Source organism: Diabrotica undecimpunctata, chromosome 2, assembly GCF_040954645.1.
Source record: "Diabrotica undecimpunctata isolate CICGRU chromosome 2, icDiaUnde3, whole genome shotgun sequence".
In the NCBI taxonomy this organism is placed as follows: domain Eukaryota; kingdom Metazoa; phylum Arthropoda; class Insecta; order Coleoptera; family Chrysomelidae; genus Diabrotica; species Diabrotica undecimpunctata.
In genome coordinates, this window is record NC_092804.1 from 132117707 (window position 1) to 132140351 (window position 22645).

General features: G+C 31.7%; 2 protein-coding genes across 2 annotated transcripts in view; one reads left to right on the forward strand and one right to left on the reverse strand.

Moving 5' to 3' along the window:
• The window catches only part of LOC140434893 (CD63 antigen-like), a 101486-nt gene extending 96332 nt beyond the window's left edge, over window positions 1-5154 (reverse strand). The window contains exons 1-4 of the mRNA XM_072523506.1: window positions 4967-5154; window positions 4824-4905; window positions 4359-4547; window positions 3374-3544 (exon numbers count right to left, since the gene is read on the reverse strand). Coding sequence (XP_072379607.1) covers window positions 3374-3544; window positions 4359-4547; window positions 4824-4886 — 423 coding nt within the window. The 5' untranslated portion in view covers window positions 4887-4905; window positions 4967-5154. The remainder of the gene's footprint in view (window positions 1-3373; window positions 3545-4358; window positions 4548-4823; window positions 4906-4966) is intronic.
• A 546-nt stretch (window positions 5155-5700) lies between these two features.
• On the forward strand, window positions 5701-22645 carry rswl (tRNA methyltransferase roswell). Its single transcript, XM_072523505.1, has 5 exons — window positions 5701-5961; window positions 6019-6263; window positions 16097-16400; window positions 18384-18616; window positions 22229-22645. Exons 1-5 carry the CDS (start codon window positions 5817-5819, stop codon window positions 22622-22624), a joined length of 1323 nt encoding a protein of 440 aa, XP_072379606.1. The 5' UTR covers window positions 5701-5816; the 3' UTR covers window positions 22625-22645.

Consider the following 22645-nt stretch of genomic DNA (forward strand, 5'->3'; position numbering starts at 1 on the left):
CTAGAATCACTGAAAAACTAGACTTAAAAAGCAGTTATTATGCTGTCAATCCACTTATCGCTTCCTTATAGTCCAAGAGATAGGGCCGAATTTATAATGTTAACTATTAAATATTTTTGGTATAACAAATAGTAATTTTACTTATTTTTTATTACAATAAAAAGGTTTTTAAATTTACATTGCATAAATAATGATTGTTCAGATATAAGAAAAATTTGATTTATTATTACATTAATAATCAAATACAAAATATATTATTTCTATTTATCAATAGGTAAAATTCAAATTGTAGAATTCCTTTAACATTTTATAAATAATTATTAATAAAAATCAATTTAATAGTGGAATTATCAATTTTTTAAGTTTTGAAATTTACTTTGTAGATATTTTCAATATTTTTTTGACGTGACAACGTCTTAAATTAGGTTGTGGCTCGGAGTCATTCATGAAAAAGTGTAACGCCCGCTCACGTCTGTTACAGTGAGTCACCGAACGAGAGAGAGGCCCGCCGGACCGGCGAATGCCTTGCGTCTCTCTCCCACTCAAACATGATCGGTCCGCTGCGCGCGCAGCACTAGAGAATTAGGCGCGTTGAATCGGTGCGTGCTTCCGTGCTTGTGTCTCTGTCTTTCTCGAACGTTCTTGGCGTTCAAGACACATTACAGCAGAAACACTTCCTTTCATTTCATATTTCTCCTATCATCGTCCTATCCTCAACAAAATCACTCAAATAGAAATTAGTTAAGTTTAAGTTTACATGTACAATGTTTTAGTAAACAAAATATATTTCTATAGTTAAAATTTGTGCAATTCTTATTTTCATTCAATTCCTTGTTCCTATTGTGCAATTTAATAATATTTATATCAATAAATATTCTACCGAGAAAAAGACGTTGTCACGTAAAATCTTCGCCCGTAAAACCGACTTTACAGGCAACCGATTTTTTTTTAACTTTCAAGTTGATTGAATTTTTTTTCATTAGTTCAATGAATGCGCGTTCATTTAGATCAGTAATTCTAGACGCGTTTATTCAACTTCGATTTGACTGACTTCGATTGTAATGAAGTTTTTGAAACCTTAGTCACTTATATGGAACTGGACTGACGAGAACAATTCCAAAAAGAAAAGTAAACGATGTCAGATTTTTACTATTTAACCGGCAGTATAAGTTGCATGATGTGAACGAGCCTTAAAAAAAAACTAAAAAATTTCGATGCTTCAAGCTTACCACCATGTCAAGATGAATTACACCAACATCTACTGCGAGCTCATTATATTTCAAATATTTGGACAAATGCTCATAAAAAAGTACCAACAGAATTGATTGTTGAAGAACATGGTTGGGAGTTTGAAGATGAAACATATAAATTCAAATGGTTTAGTGGACCTCAGATGCCAGAATCAGTTCGAGAAGTAGTGATTGAAAATGAAGCAGATAATGAATGTGATATTATTGAAAGTAAAAGTGACGAAGATTATGAATGTGATAACATCAATGACAGTGAGAAAAATGACGAAGTTTTTCTAAATTTTTTTTTTCTTATCGGAAAAATCGTTTGAAAATTTTTGGAAAAAAATCATGGTATAACTTACAGAAAATTGAAAGGATTCTACAAATTAGATTTTACCTCAAAAAATTACGAAAATTTTCATTTACGGAAATTTTTTTGGAAAATTTTGGGGAAAACTCTACTTGACGCTTCTCAGAATAGTAACAGCAGTGAGCATACAAATTTTCAAATCAATCGGTATAAAAATATCATAATAAAATCAGTTTGAAAATTGTTACCGAGACCTAAAATGCGCAGGCAAGTGGTACATTTGACCCCGTTTTGTGGCTCTCTGTACCAACCCAGCTGTCCGCCCTTTTGGATTTAGAGTTTTTAGGGGCTAAATAATAAGCCATGAAAATGACGGACATATTACTTATCGTTAATTTTTCCCCAAAAAATTGCAACTTCACCCCTGTCCGCCACCCCTTATGTATCCACTCTCGCGTCCGCCCTTTGGGATTTCGTCTAGTTATACCAAGATCTTACTCTGGGCAAATTTTCAGCCATATTATCGATCGTTAATTTTTCCGAAAAAAATTTCAACTTCATCCCTGTACAGCCACCCCCTGTACCACGAGGGACGTCCGCCTGTAAGGCAAAGTCTTAACCCAGATACAATGAATATATTCCAATAGAGAAATGTCATATTACTGATCAGTTCAAAATTTCGGCTCTATCTCTCCGACTATTAGGCAAACTCCTCTTTCCTTTAAAGGAGACAGATAGTTGAACGATATTTTATACAATGTCTATCACCGGGTATGTATTTATTTTTGTCCAAGTTTTATATTGGTCCACTATTTCAAATGCAGTTCAAACAGACATATATTAAATTGTATGTTCCGTTTTAAATTGGTTCAATCTGTATAAAGGTGTTAAATAAATAAACAGTATTTTTTAAAGATTAGGCTCTAACAATTAGCAATAGAAATTACATAGTGACCGGTCAACGGAAGTGATAAATTTTATTAATCTTATAAGAAAAAATGGTAAAAATCGCTGTTTATTTAACACCTTTATAGAAACTCAATTCATTTGTGGCAATTTACAAATATTTTATAAGAAAGCTCCACTTTTCACCTTTAAAACGCATTTTGATTATTGTCCATAGGACAATCTTATCAAAAGATATCGAATTTTTACCGTCGAGTTTATACAAATTTTATTTAAAATTGATTTCGCGCGAGTACCTGACTCCGATCGCTTCAAGCATTGTCGCTAAGAGAATGTCTCATTCTTGGTAAACCGATTTTTTTCGTTTTCCCCCTATGATGGGGATTTTAGGCCTTGGGGTAAAAGTGGTAAACTTTTTTGCATCTTTTTTGAGGTCCCAAAATTGACATTCTCAGCATTCTCAGCAAAATTCAGCTTGTTCATATGATTTTTAGAGGTCAAATTTCTGACGACTGGACTATGTAAGAAGAAAATATTATGAAAAGTCCTTCAAAGTGTTTGTGGTTGGGATATTAACTTTAAATTCACATTATAATACAGAATTTTTTATTTGCCTTTAATAATCCACTAAATCACCTTCCATTTTGTACTTGAAGAAAGTCACAATTAATAAAATGTATCTAATCATTAACACCAAAATAATATTAAAATAAATAATAGGAAAACTTTAATAGGCAATGTATTATCACTGTGAATCATTAATGACTTTTTAAACACTTTACTTAAATCTTCCTTATCAAAAATTTAAAACCTATCTTTTTGAATAGAATATTTTTAAAAAATTAAGGTGCATCATCAGGTAAATCATACTTGTAGTGCACAAAACCTTAATAAATGATTAAAATAAAATTATTTAAAAACTTACCTCATGTTGCACAATATCCCAAGAGTGCTTAATTTCTTGATTGGTGTAATATTTTGGCATTGTAGCATTTAACTGATCTTCCAGCATAGTTGCCACTTGGTTTTTCTTAACATAGCCCAAAACTCCAACAACAACTTCTAGTATCAAAATTATTAAGAGGAACACAGAAAACTGAAAATAAAATCCTTATTTAGATCAAGATTATTTCAGATAAATAAAATTTCATTTAAAAAATTTAAATTTTTTTAATTAATGTAAAAAATTAAGATATAAGTACAAAATACTCTTTTAGACTATAAAACATACATTTAATATACCAGTTAATGTTAAATGTCTCTATATTATGTATGTACAATGTTTATTATGACTACTTTAATCAATAAGTAGAATTTTTCAACCTTGTATGTTTACTGTAGTTTTTTTTTTTAATTTCCATTTTTGCCTTTTCACAATGTTTTCTTATCACAATATCTTATTATTTTTCTCAGAAAAATTTGAGAAAATTAAATAATCATTTTTTAATATCAGGACTGTTTTGGTTAAAAATATTTAGTTAAGAGGATTTTACAGTATAATGACATAAAACAATATTCTAAGGTATACCTACTTATACCTGAATATAATATCACAGTGCTATCAATGAATACTATTATTAAGGTCTATATTCCTTGGTACTCTTTAGTTTTCAATTTTTTGTTAAAGCCTTTTTATAATTGTGATAATTACTGTAATATTTCTTCCATTTATGTATATATATATATATATATATATATATATATATATATATATATATAAGCTTGTAATTTTAACTGTATTTATTGTCGATCTATTTGAAAAATATTATTTAAATCTTAAATCATCCAAATATGTAAGGTTTCAAAATACTTTCAAAACACCAAACTTTATAATTGGAAATTATTTTTTTATCTATATTACTACTAGTAGGTACCTACTTATTTTTTTATTAAAAAAATCATCTACTTACTGTTATAATCATACAATGATTTTCCTTGACTGCTCCACAACAACCAAAGAATGCAATGATAAAGATGATCACCCCGACTATAATAAGTGCCAATGGTATGGACTGATACCCCTCATAAACAAACTGAGAATAATGTGAATAAACAATGTGGACTACGGCTCCAACCGTAAGGATAGCTATGCCAGATATCTGAAACAAAAACAATATCGAGGTATACAAATTTATAAATTATCAACAAGCTCAAATATTCATGTTTTTATAAGAATGAATTTTCCCCGGAACTTAAAAAATTGAAGCGTTTAATTAATATGTAAGTAAGCCATGAAATAATTTATATTTAATACATATTTTTTATTTTTTTATTAACAATGTTTTAAGTTATTGTTATCAAATGACAACAAAAAATATTTAAGACTATCATAATATAGTGTTTGTTTTTGTAGTAAACCATTAGTTTTTACTTACGGCAAAAAGCAGGTTGAACGCAAACAACAAATATTTCACACAAGACATCCCTCCAGATACCATCTTCAGAATGAATGGAAAACTGTAAATAAAAAGCTTTAATCAATAAGTTGTCATGGACACTAATGTTTGTATTCCTGCACCTTTACACTCAAAGAAATAGATGAGGTTGTAGATACCCGAAGATACTTCTTCGATTTTTAAATATCCAATCGTATTATATTCGGTTCGGCTATGAACTCACAACCGTTAAATATTTTAGAACTGAAGACCGAAGAAACCTTAAATTTAAGTGCCACCTTCCGTGTTTTCTGACAATTTAGTATGCGCAGTGGATTCCCCTACCGATTTAACTATCCCCACTCTTTGTTTTTAATTTGGATTTTTAGAAGTTAACTTTAGAAGAGAGAAAATAGGAAAATCTTTTTCAGAAAATCTTTGCATGTCAAAGTCAAACGTAAATTTAAACTGTCAAAATTAACGATTAATGACATTTTTTAAGTGTTCTGAAAATTTATAAACTGAAAATGAAATTACTTAAAATGAAATAAATATACATACAATGTATTACACAATATTGTGTTTAATGAATTTAAAAATCATTTTTTAATGCTTCAGATCAATTCATAAAATATATTTTTAGTTGGATCACAGAATAAGAAACAATTTCTTTTTAAACAAGTGTTACTCATTAACTATCGGATGAAATATATTTATCAAAAACATTTTAACCATACGTCTATGTTTAACCGTATATATCCGGAAAGTAATATTAGTTGTAATTATAGTAGTAATTGAAAATTTCACATCGATTAGTTCCTGAATCCTGATTAGTTCAATGTTTAATATATATAGTTTCATATCATAATATTGCTTGTGAAAGAAGAAATTTTTAGGTTAGTGTAATGTAAATAAAAATATTGTAGGTTATAAACATTGTTTCAGATTTTTAATATTTAAGTAATATCCATTTAAATAATTTTGTAAAAGAAAATGTTTCTCATGAGTAAGACTCTTAATATTATGTCTAGAACAGTAGTTGGCACAGCAAATACTAACTTCGTTAAGTTAATATTTCCATTCATCCCAGAAAGACAAAATACCAGTATAAATTATATAAAAAAGCATTGTTCAACAGGTAACTAGTTCATAGCGCTATAATTAATAACAAAAAATGAATACAAGGTAATTTCAGTTGTAAACAAAGAAGAGGATATTAACTATAATGATGTAACAAATGGTGATAAAGAATTGGAACATAAATTAAAAGTACTGATGTTAGAAGCTGAAGTAATGCGACAAGAAGGAAAAGCTGTACCTGAACATAATTTTCTCAGAGAAAAACATTGGAAAGAAATTTTGAACCTTTCCTCTAGATCTGCTAGACAAAAATATTTAGAGTATCTATTTAAGTTATCAAAAAGAAAAGAACATGAGAAGGTAAATCCTATTTATATTCATAAAATCATAATTAAAGTAGGTTGTTGGTTTTACATTTGAATTTGATTGAGATTGGTTGGCTACTTGGCAAGTCATTTTGCAAATTATAAATTTCAGTATGTGACATTTATATTATCATTGTAGATATAAAGGTTGTTGGGAAACAGATTATATTTAAAATTTTATTAAGAAAGTTTTAAACAAGTTAGGTTGTCTATTGTGTCATTATGTGCATTATTATTAATGCATTACTCTAATTCATTTTTTATGAACTGTAGGGTATTTATTTTGTTTACAATGATTAATAATAAGTCACCAGTTCATTGTAGTGACTATTCAGAATAGTTGTCTTCCTTATTTATAGAGAGTTATTGTGTAAACAGTGGTGGGTTCCAATCTCATATATAATTATACTACCGTAAATTCTATATTTGTTGATATAATTTAATAAATTTGTCCAAGACAGGTTTATATTCAGTTTGAAAATTATTGATATAGTCGGTTCGCTATTCCCAGTCCGAACTGTCTAGTGAATTTAGTAAGTAATTATTTTTTTTTTGCGAAGTTAGTTACTTTTTGACAGACTAGAAGTGGCTGGAAATTACTATACAACCAAGCTCATGCTCATAGCCAATATTAATAGTAAACAAACGTAAATGAAATAGAACTTTATTAATTACAGACTAAATAGATAAACTTTAAATTCTGGATTAAACTTTATTAAACTTTATTCATTTATTGAAACTATTCTTAAAGAAACTCAAACTAAATGTTACCAAAAACTTTAAGTTGGTTGCCTACATTTGGCGCAACTCAACGATATAATAATTTATATTTCCCCAACTTTTTTATAAAATATATTTTTTATATATAATAGAAATTTTCTTTCTTCATACATGGGGTAAATTTCCAAGGGAATTTGATTTTTGACGCTATCATTTGTCAGTTGTTAATTTCCTTTTGCAACTTTTCTTCTTTAATGTGAGGGTTGTATTAGGCCTATCTTTATATTTCCGCACACTTTTTCCTGAGACTTTCAGACATTTTAATTTTAACTGAAATGTTTTTGTTATTAAGAACATTTGTAACATTTACATAATTCGATAGATATATTTTAATGATCAACTTATCTCAACAGGGTTTTCATTCAGCAAATAATTTAAAAAAACATGTTAGGCATTTTGAATAAACCTTTGTGCAGTTTCATTACCTTGTAATTTAACAGCAATCTTACTTGTCTAAAATATTGGCTTTTAAAGAACATTTTATCATATTTATTTAAGAAAAACTTACCAAAGCATTAGCTGATGGAACAAATGGAAAACTTTGACTATCCATAATGATAAAATTCAAAATAGAACTAACTAATTAACTAAATAGAACTAACAAAGAAGTAAACAAAAATAATAAAACAATAAAACTATAATAAATAAAATAAACAACGTGAATAATACAAATATTTACTGCAATATGTTAAATTGTAATACCTCAAATATTATTTTTTAAATATACAGGGAACATTTTATAGGTTTAGTATACACTACAAAGGAATAAGTCTGCAATAGTAGTATATTTGAGCTAATAATACTGGGAAATAGGAATTTTTGTGTTGTGGGTTTCGGACTATAAATCTGTCAAAATATGCCCGAGCTAAGCGAATGTACCTTATCACAGTTTTTATGAGACTTTGTCAATTATTTCAGTTAAGATTTACATTTACGTCTGTTTATACATTTAAACATAACATTCAGAATTACGAGTTTTTTACTAGTAGGACAAAAAGCAATATTAAGTTAACTTGTATAATAAAAAAGGCACAAATGTCTAATATTACTCCTATGAAATAAAAGTGTCATTTAACAGTTTATTTGAACATTTGAAGACTGCAGTGTTAAATTTACATCACACACTTAAACACTGTTAGGAGTATAGTTTCTAAGCATTTAACGATGACTGGAATTGGAGAAACAACTATTTATAGACTTTTGAAATAACAAAAGAAAATAATTGTTACAGAAGCATTGAAAACATCAACAGGAAGAAAACCCCAGCAAGTAGATACTATCATTAAATTATAATATATTATAAAACTATAATTATTATAAAGTATTATAAAACAAACAATTCAAAGAGAAGTGCATTCATTTTATTTTTAAAATAAAATACGTACTTTGGACAAACTTTTAGTAGGCATTTGTAGTTATAAAATTTTGCCAAACATAACTTGAGACAAATTGTAAAATTTTACACCAATTAGACTTTGTTGGAGAGGAGCAGGATAGAAAATGTATACTTATAGATATAGAGAAAGAAGAAACAATTTGTTGGAGAGGACTATACTTACGAGAACTTTGAAAACTGAGAAGAGAGGGCACTAATATTTTTTATCTGGATGAAAGACATGGACAAGATAAACAAGTTACAAATGCTTATCAGGCTAAAGACTTCTCTACTAAAGATTATCACAGTGATAGCAGGAGCTCAGTGACCATGATAGTGGTCTTCTAAGCCAGAGTGCTCAAGTTCAATTTTCAGAACAAACAATAGCATTTTCATTTCTAAAAATGATTACGAGCCATCACTGTGCTTCTTTCCATCACATAAAGCCATCTGTCCCCTGGGCTAGTGTGCATCATCACTAGTTATCTGAAACTGGGTTAAAGATGCAATTGGTGACAGAACAATCCAAAAAGATCTCCTTGGCTAAAAGTCATACGATATTATTATTATTATATCATATATCAGAGGGTATAAAGGATTTTTGTATCATATGTTTTTACACAAGATTGTCATAAGGTTTGTTAGAATTTGTTTCAAAATTTACAAAAAACTATCACGTAGAAATAAATTCTGATGTTTTCAAAGATTATTTTGATCAAATAATACATTTCATACCCATCAATTCTGTAGTAGTTATGGATGGTGCCAGTTACCATTCAAGATTAAAGGAACCATTATATAACAGTAACTTTTAAGGAAAAATAATGAGCTCTTAGATTGGTTAATAAGCAAAGAAATAAGGGTAGAAGGAATAGTCAAAAAAGAACTTTTACAGTTGTGTAAATTCACCAACACTTAAGAAGTATGCTGTTGATGAAGTAGCAAAGGAAGGGAAGTTATTGTGTTGCGATTACTACCTTATTATTATAAACTTAATCTCATTGAACTAATCTGGGCTCAAATCAAGAGATATGTTGCAAGAAATAATACTACATTTAAACTTGAATCTATTTGTCAACTAATAAATGACTAAACATTAAAAATTTCACAGTGTCTGTTCCTTACATTTTGCATAATCAATTATGGAAAATTTGGTACCTTCACTCAGTTATTGTACTGCCTCACCATCAGATATTTTTGAATGCTGTAATGTTTTCTTTTTTTCCTGTTACCTTCTTTCATGCGATTACTTTTTTATACTTTCATTAATAGGTACATTTTTTTCTCAATTCACTTCTCTCACATTATTTTTAGATATATGCAGATAATTTGGTATTCATCAGTTCTTATTGATCGCATTATATAATTTTATGCCATCTTCAAAATATTGTATGTCCGTAAAGTTAGCATATCCATTTTGTAAGGCCCAATTCAGACCAAGACTATACTTTATTGCTAATTTATTATGGAAAGAAAAAAATTATTGCTGTAGCCGTTTCCGAGAAACAATGGGTATGCTAACTTTACTGTAAAACTAGCAGAGCCATAGGTATATATCGGCAAGGAAAAAGCTACAGGGGCCCATCTTGGGGGCATATGTTATTACTAATTAATTGCTGTTGATTGGTACATTGACCAATCCCCAAAAACTACCCCATCATTGTCTAGTGCAAAACTCATACCCAGAAAAATCGAGATATTAGCCATAAACAATGAAACTACAAAAGTGAACCGCAAGGAATTAATTGCTTAAGTTTTACGATAAGAAACAATTTATTGTTAAAACATTTTCTGAGAAATAATGTTTATGCTAACTTTATGGTAATACTATGCCATCTTGGCGGCATATTTTATTGCTAATTGATTGGTACATTGTCCAATCTTCAAAAACTACCCCATCATCTCCTAGCGAAAAACGCACTCCGAAAAATTCGAGATATCAGACAAAAATATTGAAATTAGAAAAGTCAATCACTAGGAATTAATTGCTAATTTACTGGTAATATTTCAAAAATTTTGGGTGAAAGACTTTCAGCTACGATGTGACAAACTAAAGTTCCTGAAGTCTGGTTACGGTTCTGGAAAAATATTCCTTGACAACTGTATGATTGAAGAAATTTCACGAATAAAAACATCAATATCTAAACTGTGAATAATTATTTCAGAATCCCACGCAAAATCATATATTGCTGCTAAATGATTGCTTTCAAATTGAGTAAAATAATCATTTTTTACTGAGTTCCAGAGTTTTAAAAATGGCCGATTTCGCGTTTTTCAAAAAATTCAAACTCATAACTCGACAACGATTAACTTTGAGAAAAGTTATTAAGGACTTTTTTGTCCAGAATGACGCAAAAAACTTGCCTTGTCGAAAAAGTTAACTTTTGAAATTTGTTTGAAAAAATTATTTAAACAAAATCTTAACCAAGGTGGCTCGTGATTTCTTGTGGATTTGATATAAGGGACTAATTTTTGATAATCTTGTGCGCTTATCTAGTTTCAACGTAAGAATCGGTCTTACGTAAAGAGTGTAAAGTTTACAGAATGACTGCATTGAAACTCTCGACAAACACCTCCGAATAAGATATAGTCTGGAGTTCGCACAGAACACAGAAGAGAGAACACAGAATCTAATGGTTGCCCGTTAACAAAGTACAGCACAAGCAGGTTATTTTCGAAGCACTACACGTTTTTCCACATTTGAGGGTAGTAGCCACTGGGAACATTAAGTTAAAATAGAGTTTAAGTCCATTTGCAGGGTTAGCTGGTTTGTGATTGGATTGGCATAAATTTTTGTGTCATTAGCGTAGAACAATATTTTACTTGAAGCATAATAAGAAACATCGCTAGTATAAACCATAAAAAGCAGAGGTTCAAGGACAGAACTCTAACTTTGTAATGTTGATCTACCAGGAAATCATCTATTAAACGAATTAAATTACTGCGAACGCCGAAATGTTCTAGCTTTTGTAGAAGTATGAGCTTAGGAACACGGTCAAAGGCTTTAAAGAAGTCTAGATAAATAACGTCGAACTGTTAAGGGATGGCATCCTGTCGTTAACACAATGTAGGAGATTGGTTAGAGTAGAGGGACCAGAGACAAATCCATGTTGTGTTGGAATAACATGTTCCTAGAGAAGGAATTTGGTCATCTCGGAAATAATGACTTCCATGACTTTGCCAACTACTGGCAGCAAGCTAATCGGACGATAATTGTTGGGGTCGAGTTTTTTGCCCTTTTAAAAATAGGGGTGACGGATGCTAATTTCCAACTAAACTAGGGGGTAAGGAATTCTGAATAAAAGTTTGCATAATTAACGTTAAGGATATTGCAAGCGTGTTTGCTCACCGTTTTAACAATTTTGGTGTTAAACCATCTAAACCAGATGAAGCGGCTGTGCGAAGTTTAATTAAGTGTTAGACATGATCCACTGTGAATTCAACTTTCTGTAAGGGAGCGCCGACACGATTACACTTAATAGTAGGTAGAAAGCCATCATTCGAATATTTAATAAAAACCTGTAAAAATGCTAAAGAGAGAGTTTCGGAAGACCTTGTCAGAAGAGCATAATGTTACCACTTTCAATAACACTTGCTTCAAAAATTTGTAAGTTATTTGAAAATCTGCGGTGGTTTTGGAAATCATTGAAAAGCCCAGAGTGTAAATTTCCGATGTCGTTTGTGAATAATTTATTTTATTTCTGTTCGATTTATCTAGGGTTTAAGGTAGTTTTTATAAATCTTATGGAAGGTGGTATTTGTAGAAATTATGTTGTGGATGGTATCGAGAAATGAGTTCACAGTAATGAGAAGTCGTTTAAGTCTGCAAAAAATAAATGTCAGTCGATTTGAAAGATTTTGTGAGGTAGTATTTGATTGAACTGGATGTAAGCCGTTATAATTACATGATCTGACTTTCCTATAGGAGAACTGACTTCGAGAGATGAAAACGGCTGTTCGTCATTAAAAGGATGGTTATTAATTATAAATCTAGTAGATTATGTGATGAGTTGTATTGGGTTCGAATTTACTACAAAGCTTTTAAACAAATTATGAGCATTTTCGGCGTCAGATAATGAAGTTATTTGCCAGATAAGTGCGCATTGGTAATTGCTATGAGCAATCCAGCCAGTTTAAAGTAGAGACATAGTTTGGGGGAAAGTTCATGTAATATTATATCTTATTATGCATTAATCCAAAAGTAAAACTCTACAAAACAATAATACGCCCAGTCCTAACATATGGTTCAGAAACCTGGACTTTAACAAAAAGCAATGAAAACATGTTAGGATGTTTCGAAAGAAAAATACTAAGGCGCATCTATGGAGCGGTAAATGAAAATGGTGTCTGGAGAAGACGATACAACTTCGAACTCTATAGGATATACCAGGAACCAGATATCGTAAGACACATAAAGATAGGACGTCTGAGGTGGGTAGGCCATGTTATGCGGATGGAGCAAACCGACCCAGCTAGAAAAACGCGATAGACCTATTGGTCAAAGAAGAAGAGGAAGACCCAGAACAAGATTCCTAGATAACATCGATGAAGACATGAGAAATATGGAAATACGTGCTTGGCGGAGGAAGGCGATGGATAGGGACGACTGGAGAAAAATTCTTGGGGAGGCTAGGACCCACACAGGGTTGTAAAGCCAAAATGATGATGATGATGATGCATTAATCCAATAATATATCCCGTATTGTTTCTATAAATTCATTTAATGCTGTGAACTAATACGACTCTGCCTTACTCGATCTATTACAATAATTGCTTATCAGCAATGAATATTAGATCTCTCAAATTGTATCAATTATTTTGCCTACCACATAGGGTATTACTATGGGGGGTTGAAAATTGGGGACAGAAATTACGGGACTAGAGATAGGGTAAGCAAAATAAGCCGAAACTTTTGCGAACGGCTACTCAGGGTTAATTTAGAGAACTGGGTCGTGGATAAGTGAATGGCAAGGGGGTTGGATTGGGGTAATTACACAAATTAAACAAAAGGGATACTTACATGAATCCCCTGGACAAACACAAACGAAAAAGCACAAGAAGGTTCTCAAGCTATTTAAAATAAGGACGCCGCTTTGAAGAATCTTCCTGCTGGATGAAAGAAAAGGCTCTTCTTTCCTAAAAAATATAAAAAGGGGTTAGACACTTTTTTTAAAAGAAATAAACAAATTGGTTTAGGGAAAAAATTAAATATTTATTGTTGTCTCACCACAAACAGTTACAAATATAAATAATAACAATAAAATACAAAATATCAAAAACAAACTTACTATGTCCTATCCATTTACAAACTCTAGAAGTTGGAGATGCTACAAGAACTTACAATTGTTAATGGGCGACAATTTGTAACGGAAAAAATTAGAAATGAAAAATAGCTTTTTAAATGAAACTATGCATAGAGGTTAACCTTTTTCTAAACAAAAAACCAAAGCAAAAAAGGATCTATGATTATGTATTTACCAAATGTCAAAAAAAATAAAGCTAGCTGTCAGATGTCAACACTAAGTTTTAAAACTGAGAACAATTAATATGACAGCTAACAATTAATTATTATTAGAAAATGTTTATTTTTTTCTTTAAAAATCAACACAAAGAGTTACCTGGATTTCACTAAAATTTCTGGGGGTGGAAACTGGACTTACACTCTCTGTCACACGAACAAATTCATCTCCAAACTGCGGACGCAAATTTTAGACTCGTCTTCTTAAAAAACTGGAACACATGTGAGTACCTTTCAAATCTGTTGGAAACGCCAAATCTCTTAGATACAAATCTCTTAGGTGAGAGACGACATAAAACTAAAAAGTGATTACTCTTATTAGAACTAGCGGTGCAAAAAGGATTGAAATAACATTTCGGTGTTTTAGCATATACAGATTGAACGAATTTAAAATGGAACATACAATTTAATATATGTCTGTTTGAACTGCGTTTGAAATAGTGGACCAATATAAAACTTGGACAAAAATAAATCCATACCCGGTGATAGACATTGTATAAAATATCGTTCAACTATCTGTCTCCTTTAAAGGAAAGAGGAGCTTGCCTAATAGTCGGAGAGATAGAGCCGAAATTTTGAACTGATCAGTAATAAGACATTTCTCTATTGGAATATATTCATTGTAACTGGGAAGACTTTGCCTTACAGGTGGACGCCCCTCGTGGTACAGGGGGTGGCTATACAGGGATGAAGTTGTCATTTTTTTCGGAAAAATTAACGATCGATAATATGGCTGAAAATTTGCCCAGAGTAAGATCTTGGTATAACTAGACGAAATCCCAAAGGGCGGACGCGAGAGTGGATACATAAGGGGTGGCGGACAGGGGTGAAATTGCAATTTTTTGGGGAAAAATTAACGATAAGTAATATGTCCGCCATTTTCATGGCTCATTATTTAGCGCCTAAAAACTCTAAACCGAAAAGAGCGGACAGCTGGGTTGTTACAGGGAGCCATAAAACGGGATCAAATGTACCACTTGCCTGCGCATTTTAGGTCTCGGTAACAATTTTCAAACTGATTTTATTATATTATTTTTATACCGATTGATTTGAAAATTTGTATGCTCACTTCTGTTACTATTCTGAAAAGAGTCAAGTAGAGTTTTCCTCAAAATTTTCCAAAAAAATTTCCGTAAATGAAAATGTTCGTAATTTTTTGAGGTAAAATCTAATTTGTAGAATCCTTTCGATTTTCTGTCAGTTATACCATGATTTTTTTCCAAAAATTTTCAAACGATTTTTCCGATAAGAAAAAAAAAATTAGAAAAACTTTTCTAAAACATTTGATAAAACTCTACGTCATCGTCTGAATCTTTTATAGAATATTTTGTAGTTTTAAAATGATATTATGATAATGTTTTTTTTTCAAACCAAAGTCATATTTACTTTACAAATCACATTTTTTTCTTAAATATACCTCTGGGCAAATTTTCAGCCATATTATCGATCGTTAATTTTTCCGAAAAAAATGACAACTTCATCCCTGTATAGCCACCCCCTGTACCACGAGGGGCGTCCGCCTGTAAGGCAAAGTCTTAACCCAGTTACAATGAATATATTCCAATAGAGAAATGTCATATTACTGATCAGTTTAAAATTTCGGCTCTATCTCTTGGACTATAAGGAAGCGATAAGTGGTTTGACAGCATAATAACTGCTTGTGTAGTCTAGTTTTTTCAGTGATTCTAGGCAACCTATTTGGGTGGAGTTTTGACTTGTTCTTGAAAGAATTCAGAATCCAGCAGCCCGCTGAAGTATTGGATTTTTATAATATAATTATTTGACAACCTTTTGTTGGCCAACCACCTAGAGCGGAGTTGAGCCGAAATACATTGATTTCGTATGTTCCGTTTTAAATTCGTTCAATCTGTATGATAGGAAACATAAATACATTGAAAATATTCTTCAGTGTTTTAATACATACCTACATACATTTAAGTATATACCAAAGAATTTAAAAATGCTACAAAATAAATGTTATACTGCGGTGTTAAAGTTTAAGACTATTTGAAAGCCATTTATTGTAGTATCTAGAATTTTTATTGCTCTTTAATATCACTATAGAAATGAAACATTTGAAAATTAATGAAAAAATTTGCAATACTTTCTTGGACTGCTTCTCCAACTTTATATATTTACGATAAAACATTTTTAGGTAAAAAAGGAAGAAAAAAGACTTGCATTTGAAGAATTTTTGGCCAAGAAAGAAGCTGAACCCAAGAAAGAAGAAACAATTGAAGAATTTGCCCTGCAGTATGATCTTCAACACAATAACTTATTTTTAAGAGTTTATGACACAACTATAAACCAATTATACAACAACCGATTGATTCAAGCTATGCAGTTTGGTCAAAAATTGGTAATAGATTGTGGGTACGACGTTAATATGACCAAAAGGGAAAACCTAAATTGTGCTAAACAATTTATGTTGTTATTTGCTGAAAATAGATTACATAATGGTTAGTAAACTTTATTGTTAGTGTAAAGGTTTAGGTGTATTCATTAATCAATTAAAGGTTAGTTATTAAGGATTAATTTAAAATTTAAAACCCACAGCATGATGGAGATATGTAGACGATGTATTCTCAATATGGCCTCATGGATCAGAGTTGTTGGACACATTCCTGAATGATATAAACGATAAAGAAGAGACAATAACATTTAACATGAAAAAGGAATATAATAACCTTTCCTGGATGTTTTAATCTCTAAGAACGATACTGAGTATGAGACTCAGGTGTATAGAAAACCAATACATACCAACAGATATTTAAATTTCAAATCAAATCACAATATTAATATGTATTAAAAAGGGAATCATTAAATCCTTATACGATAGAGCCAAAGTTACTTGTTCTAACGAAAATTCGTTTTTGGAGGAAAAACATTTGTTAACATCTGTTTTATTAAAAAATGATTATCCTTTATCGTTTATAATAAGGAATTTTCAACAATCGACCGAATAGAACAGAACAACTTAGAACGAGATCCTACGGCATACACAAGAAATAATACGAGGAAAATAATACCATACATAAAAGGATTATCAGAAAAACTTAAAAGGATAGGAAATAAATTCAACATTTCAACAACATTCAAAACAACAAACACATTGAGATCTATTTTGTCTAAAACCAAACCTAACAATGAACAAGAAAGGACAAAGAATTGCATTTATAAAATACTTTGTGAATGCCATCAGTTTTATTTAGGTGAAACATCAAGGCCATTAAATGTTAGAATAAGTGAACATCAATCTTATATTAAAAATAGAGAATTTGATAGATCTCAAATATGTACACACGCATGGGATAATGAACATAGGGTTCAATGGAATGATTCAAATATAGCCCTAAAAGAAACGGACGGTAAAAAGAAAAAAATCAAAGAAGCGGCTCTAATTATGCTAAACGAGACCAATTGTGTCGCAAATTCCTCTGCAGAATGTAGTAGGATCTGGTTACCCATATTAAAAGAGGAAGTTATTAAAAGGAAAATACCAGTATTAGTAAGTCGGTAACATATAGAGGATACATCATTTATGTTTTTTAAATAAAAAACATATAAAATCAGAATTTGATGTTTACTGAAAGTAAACTAAATGCACGACCAAATACTTACCATGTCGGGATAGTATTATGATGTTTTTTTCCTGGGTTTTCCCTCATAATTTACTATGGAATCACTAACAGGAGATTTTTACTTCCATCACGGCATGTGTTTGTCTTTTAAAAGACGAATTACATGCTATGATTTTTTCTGGCGGATATTCTCAAGTTAAAGTTGATTTCATGTAATCGAATGAACTTTCTTACAAGTAAAGTCGTCCCAGGAACGCAACTCAACAATATCAAATCATTTTAAAGTCGTCTACTTTCTATTACAGTCTACTACTGTCTATTTTTCACCAAGTAACAAAAAAACAAAATTTGTTTAATTTACTAATGTTTGTATTTTGAGAACGATTTTCGAAGTGGAAATTGAAACGTCAATAAACGTACTTTAAGCTTTAATTGTGGCTTATTCCCATTTAAATAGTAATTAATCCTATTATTTCTTATTCCTAGGTTAAAGTTTCCTCTTCAGCCCAGCCTTTTTAACAAAGTTTGCACAAATGGAGTCTTATATGATCACTTGTAATTAATACAGTGCCATTAACAAATTTTAAAGTGTAAGTTTTCACGACCGGTGTTTTATGGTACATTGTTCTAGAAGTTTAGGTGGTTTGGAATTGTTAGTCCACCTAAGGGTAGGATTTGCCGAGCTTCTAGGCATAGATCTGTTAACGCATTAGTATTTCTAAAATCGCTAGTTCATCGCGCCTATAGCTAAGATTCTCTACATGCCTTAACCATTGGTTATATTTGTTATACATTTTTATCATATTTTATATACAAATTCTACACAGATTTTCTCTAATTTAGACATGATATCTTTTTTAGATCCGTTTGACATCCACTTTTGTAATGCAAATAAGAAAGGTGATTTAATAAAACAGTTTTATAAATATATTCCAACGATAGACGAACCATGGTTTCCCTTAAATTTACACGAAGCTAGTTATTTAGACCTTTATCCCAAAGATCAATTGGTGTACTTAACTCCACATTGTAGAGAAGAAATAAGGGAATACGATCATGATGCTGTGTATATTGTAGGAGGTATAGTGGACAAAGTAAGTAATATAATTTTTAAAGATGAAACTGAAACAGAGGGTAATATTACTTCAGGGAATAAAGAGCATTACTTCGCATTACTACACATTTTTACTATAGATGTAAAAGTAAACTAGTCGCAAAAGAGAGTGAAGTGTGAATAGGGGTACTAATGGATGTTTAACAACATACATCTAGAGAAATGATTCAATATTATCCGGTTTTTTTTTGATGACCAGTTATAAGCAGAAACTCTGAAATCACATTTTCAACTAGATATTTAATTAATATTTAAACATATGTAGGGTTTTTGTGTGACCCGTCATTCATCATCAATACCCAACCTGGAAAAATTTGTTGCAAATGTTTTTGAAAAGAGATTGTGTGTGTTTAGACTTAAATGGATAGCATTTTCAATCATTTTTGTAATATTACAGTAGGTAATCAAATTGTTATGATCAATCACAAAATTTTAAATTCGAAAGTTTTGTAGTAAAATTAGCAACTAACAGTAAGCAACATCACGAAAAAAATTGATACCAACAAACCCCTGACTTATCAATGTGTCTAAAAATTTGATCGATACCGTGTCACTACACCCAGAGACGAGAGAAAAATGGGGAATATCTTCGTAAACAACAGAAAAAAAATAACGAAAAATCCGCACGGGACTGATTCGTGAAGCTGGGATGACAGTTTCTGACATGACAGTCCGCAGAAGGCTTGATGAGCAAGGTTTCAAATCATGTCGCCCTGCCAAAAAACCAAAATTGACCGACACAACGATGAAAAAGAGACTGCAATGGACCAAAGAACACCAAAAATAGAAAATTGAGGATTGGAATAAGGTAAGCCACAGTAACAACACAGGCAAAAACAGTAACATCTTACCTGGAAAAAAAGAAAATTAAAGTACTAAAGTGGCCAGGTAATTCCCCAGACCTCAACCCGATCGAAAATCTATGGAAGCTAATGAAAGGGGTATTGCCCAAGAAATTGTCACAGATAAACAGCAGTTAAGTGGGAGACTCATTGCCACCTAGCACAGGGACGATAAAATAAGAGAAGACTGCATAAAAAACATTCAAAACATGCCAAGACGGATCAAAACTTTCATCGAAGCTAAAGGAGGTGACACGAAATGTTAAAAAAAAATCGTTAATTAAGGTCAAAGAAAAAAATATTTCAAAAGTTTGTAAAAGAACGTGTTCCTGATCTATTAACATATTATAATCACATCATTACATGCTTATATGCAGTTTTATTCTTTATTAAACACCAAAATACAAGTTTTTTGCGGTCATCATAATAATTTGATCATCCACTGTATGTTGAGTTGGAAAATAATTTTGTTATTAAAAGAACTATTGTTTCTTTTTTTTTGACGTATTATCTTCGGGTTATAACATTTGTAATAATCAAATAATAATGTATACTCAAAATATAAAACATGTACATATAAAGATGAGAGGTACAGCTAAAATAATTAAAAGCATATTTTAATACCCATAGCAAGATAAACAAATTATTTCAAACCCCACAATATCGTTAAAAACTTACAATCATAAAATGTTACTATTAAAACCTCCAGTATACATTAACACGTTAACTGCCGATCTGTTCTGGGTAGGTTTTCACCAAGAGCCGCTTACTGTTTTTGATACATAGACGTTTATTTATTAGTTTTGAAAGTACTTTTTCTAGATCTCTGTACTTGGCGATCTTTTCGTTGTATTTCATACGTAAATTATTGGTGTTAGGTATCGCCTTTCCGAGGGACTCTTTCCGTGTTATCGAGTCCTAGGTGACTTGGTTTGCTGGAGTATCTCCCAAAAATTTTCGTACACACCTGGACGTCGCGAGGAGTACAGCTTTCTGCATGGCCTTATAAAGATATTCATTTAGACCCAGCTATTTTATGTTCGCTAGGAGGTTTTTGGGAATAACGCCAGTAGTAGATAGAATAATAGGTACTGTCTGGGTACTTTCCATTCTCCATTGTCTCCTGATTTGTATTTCTAGATCTCTATACTTGGCGATCTTTTCGTTGTATTTAACACGCAAATTATTGGTGTTGGGTATCGCCACATCAATAAGTGTTGTTTGCCTAGTAATTTTATTAACTAGTATGAGATCCGGTCTATTATGTGCCACTGGTTGGTCTGTGAGCACAGTGCGGTCCCAGTATAGCTTATAGTTGTCATTTTCAAGCATTCTGTCAGGGACATATTGATAATAAGGAAGATGGTCGGTTTGGAGAAGTCCCAGTTTGTCAGCTAGTTCTTGGTGGATAATATTTCCTACTGAGTCATGGCGTTCTTTATAATCAGTTCCGACAAACGCCTGGCAGCCCCCGGTAAATGTTGGATGGTTTCTTGGGCTTGGCATCCATATCGGCATTTGTCATTTTGGACTTTAGGATCTTTAACAATATATTTCAGGTAATTTTTAGTTGGTATAACCTGATCGTGAATGGCAAGTAGGAAACCCTCAGTCTCGGGAAACATCTTTCCTGATGTCAACCAGTAGTTCGACGCTGTATTGTCGACATATTCTTGGCTGATTTCATTGAGATGTCGCCCATGCAGAGGTTTACTCATCCAGGTGCGCATTTTTTTTGCTTAGTCAGATGGTTTATGCGCATTTGTTGTTCCTTCAGTTTTAGCGGCGTTGTGTCATCTACTGCGCAAATTGCTTGATGTAAGGTAGATGTCTCAGCCTGCACCTGAAAATAAGTTCTTAAATTAGCAACCTGTTTATCCAATTGCTCACCTATGTCCATAAGTCCTCTTCCCCCTTGATATCGCGGTAATGTTGTTCTCTCTACTGCACTGCGTGGATGGTGTTTTTGCGCCTTTGTGAGAAGTGTTCTTACTTTTCGCTGAAGACTCTCTATATCCGTTTTTGATCACTTTATAATACCAAATGAGTAGCTCTGCGCGGAACAGGCGTATGTATTTAATGCCTTAAACAAATTTTTACTATTAAGATATGACCGATTTAGTTGTCTTACTCTTCGTACGAACTCGGAAGTTAGTTCGGTTTTCATTAGTTTATGGTCAATTTTTCGCGCTTGCTGTACTCCGAGATATTTGTACATATCATTTTCACCCATTGCCTCGATGTTTTGGTCATCTTGCATATCGAAACCTCCGCGCTGAACCTTTCCTCTGACTATATTTAGTATAAGGCACTTGTCTAGTCCAAAATGCATACTAATATCATTTGAGAAAGTTTCTACAGTTTTTAGCATCTGATCTAAGTGGTTTCGAGTGGAAGCCATTAATTTTAAATCATCCATATACAACAGATGATTAAGCTTCGCCACAACAGTGTTGTTATTTTTGATGCTAAATCCTGAGTCAGTGGAGTTCAGCAGCTGAGATAGTGGGTTCATCGCTAGGCAGAACCAAAGTGGACTTAACGAGTCTCCCTGGAAAAGACCTTGGTTAATAGGGATATCTTCAGTTTTGATATTGGTTTCACCAGGTATTTGAAGGTGAATTTTAGTCTTCCACTCTGCCATTATATGCTTCAATGCTTATTATTTTTATTATTATTATTAATATTTTTGGAATGGCTAATCGAAATTACCGATTTCGATAAACCATTACGACTCTTTTATTTTTCAGGTCAACCAGGAACCATTATCTTTAGCAAAAGCTAAGAGGGAAGGCATACGAATGGCAAAACTACCTCTGGACAGACATCTTCAATGGGGAGCTGGGTCGGGTAAAAGTCTAACATTAAACCAAGTAGTGGCAATTTTACTTGACCAAAAAATGACGGGAGATTGGCAGCATTCTTTAAGGCATGTTCCAAAAAGGAAACTTATGGAGGAAAGTACTTTAAGAGCAATCGAACAGACTTACAATAGAAGAAAACAGACTCAGTTTAAACCACAATGGAAACCCTCACGAAATGTGAATTTTGATAATTTAGGATTTAATAATAGAAGTAAGAAGAGTTTTAGTAGTAATAATAAAGCAAAAAGAACTATAAATGTTAATTCATTGTTAGAAGAATGATTTTTATAATAAAAAAAGTAA

Bases quoted from the DNA above. Each gene is read 5' to 3' on its own strand.
- rswl (XM_072523505.1), top strand. From the start codon at position 5,817: ATGTTTCTCATGAGTAAGACTCTTAATATTATGTCTAGAACAGTAGTT. The intron at 5,962-6,018 runs GTAACTAGTTCA...AGGTAATTTCAG, and splicing joins AAAAAAGCATTGTTCAACAG to TTGTAAACAAAGAAGAGGAT. The intron at 18,617-22,228 runs GTAAGTAATATA...TTTATTTTTCAG, and splicing joins TAGGAGGTATAGTGGACAAA to GTCAACCAGGAACCATTATC.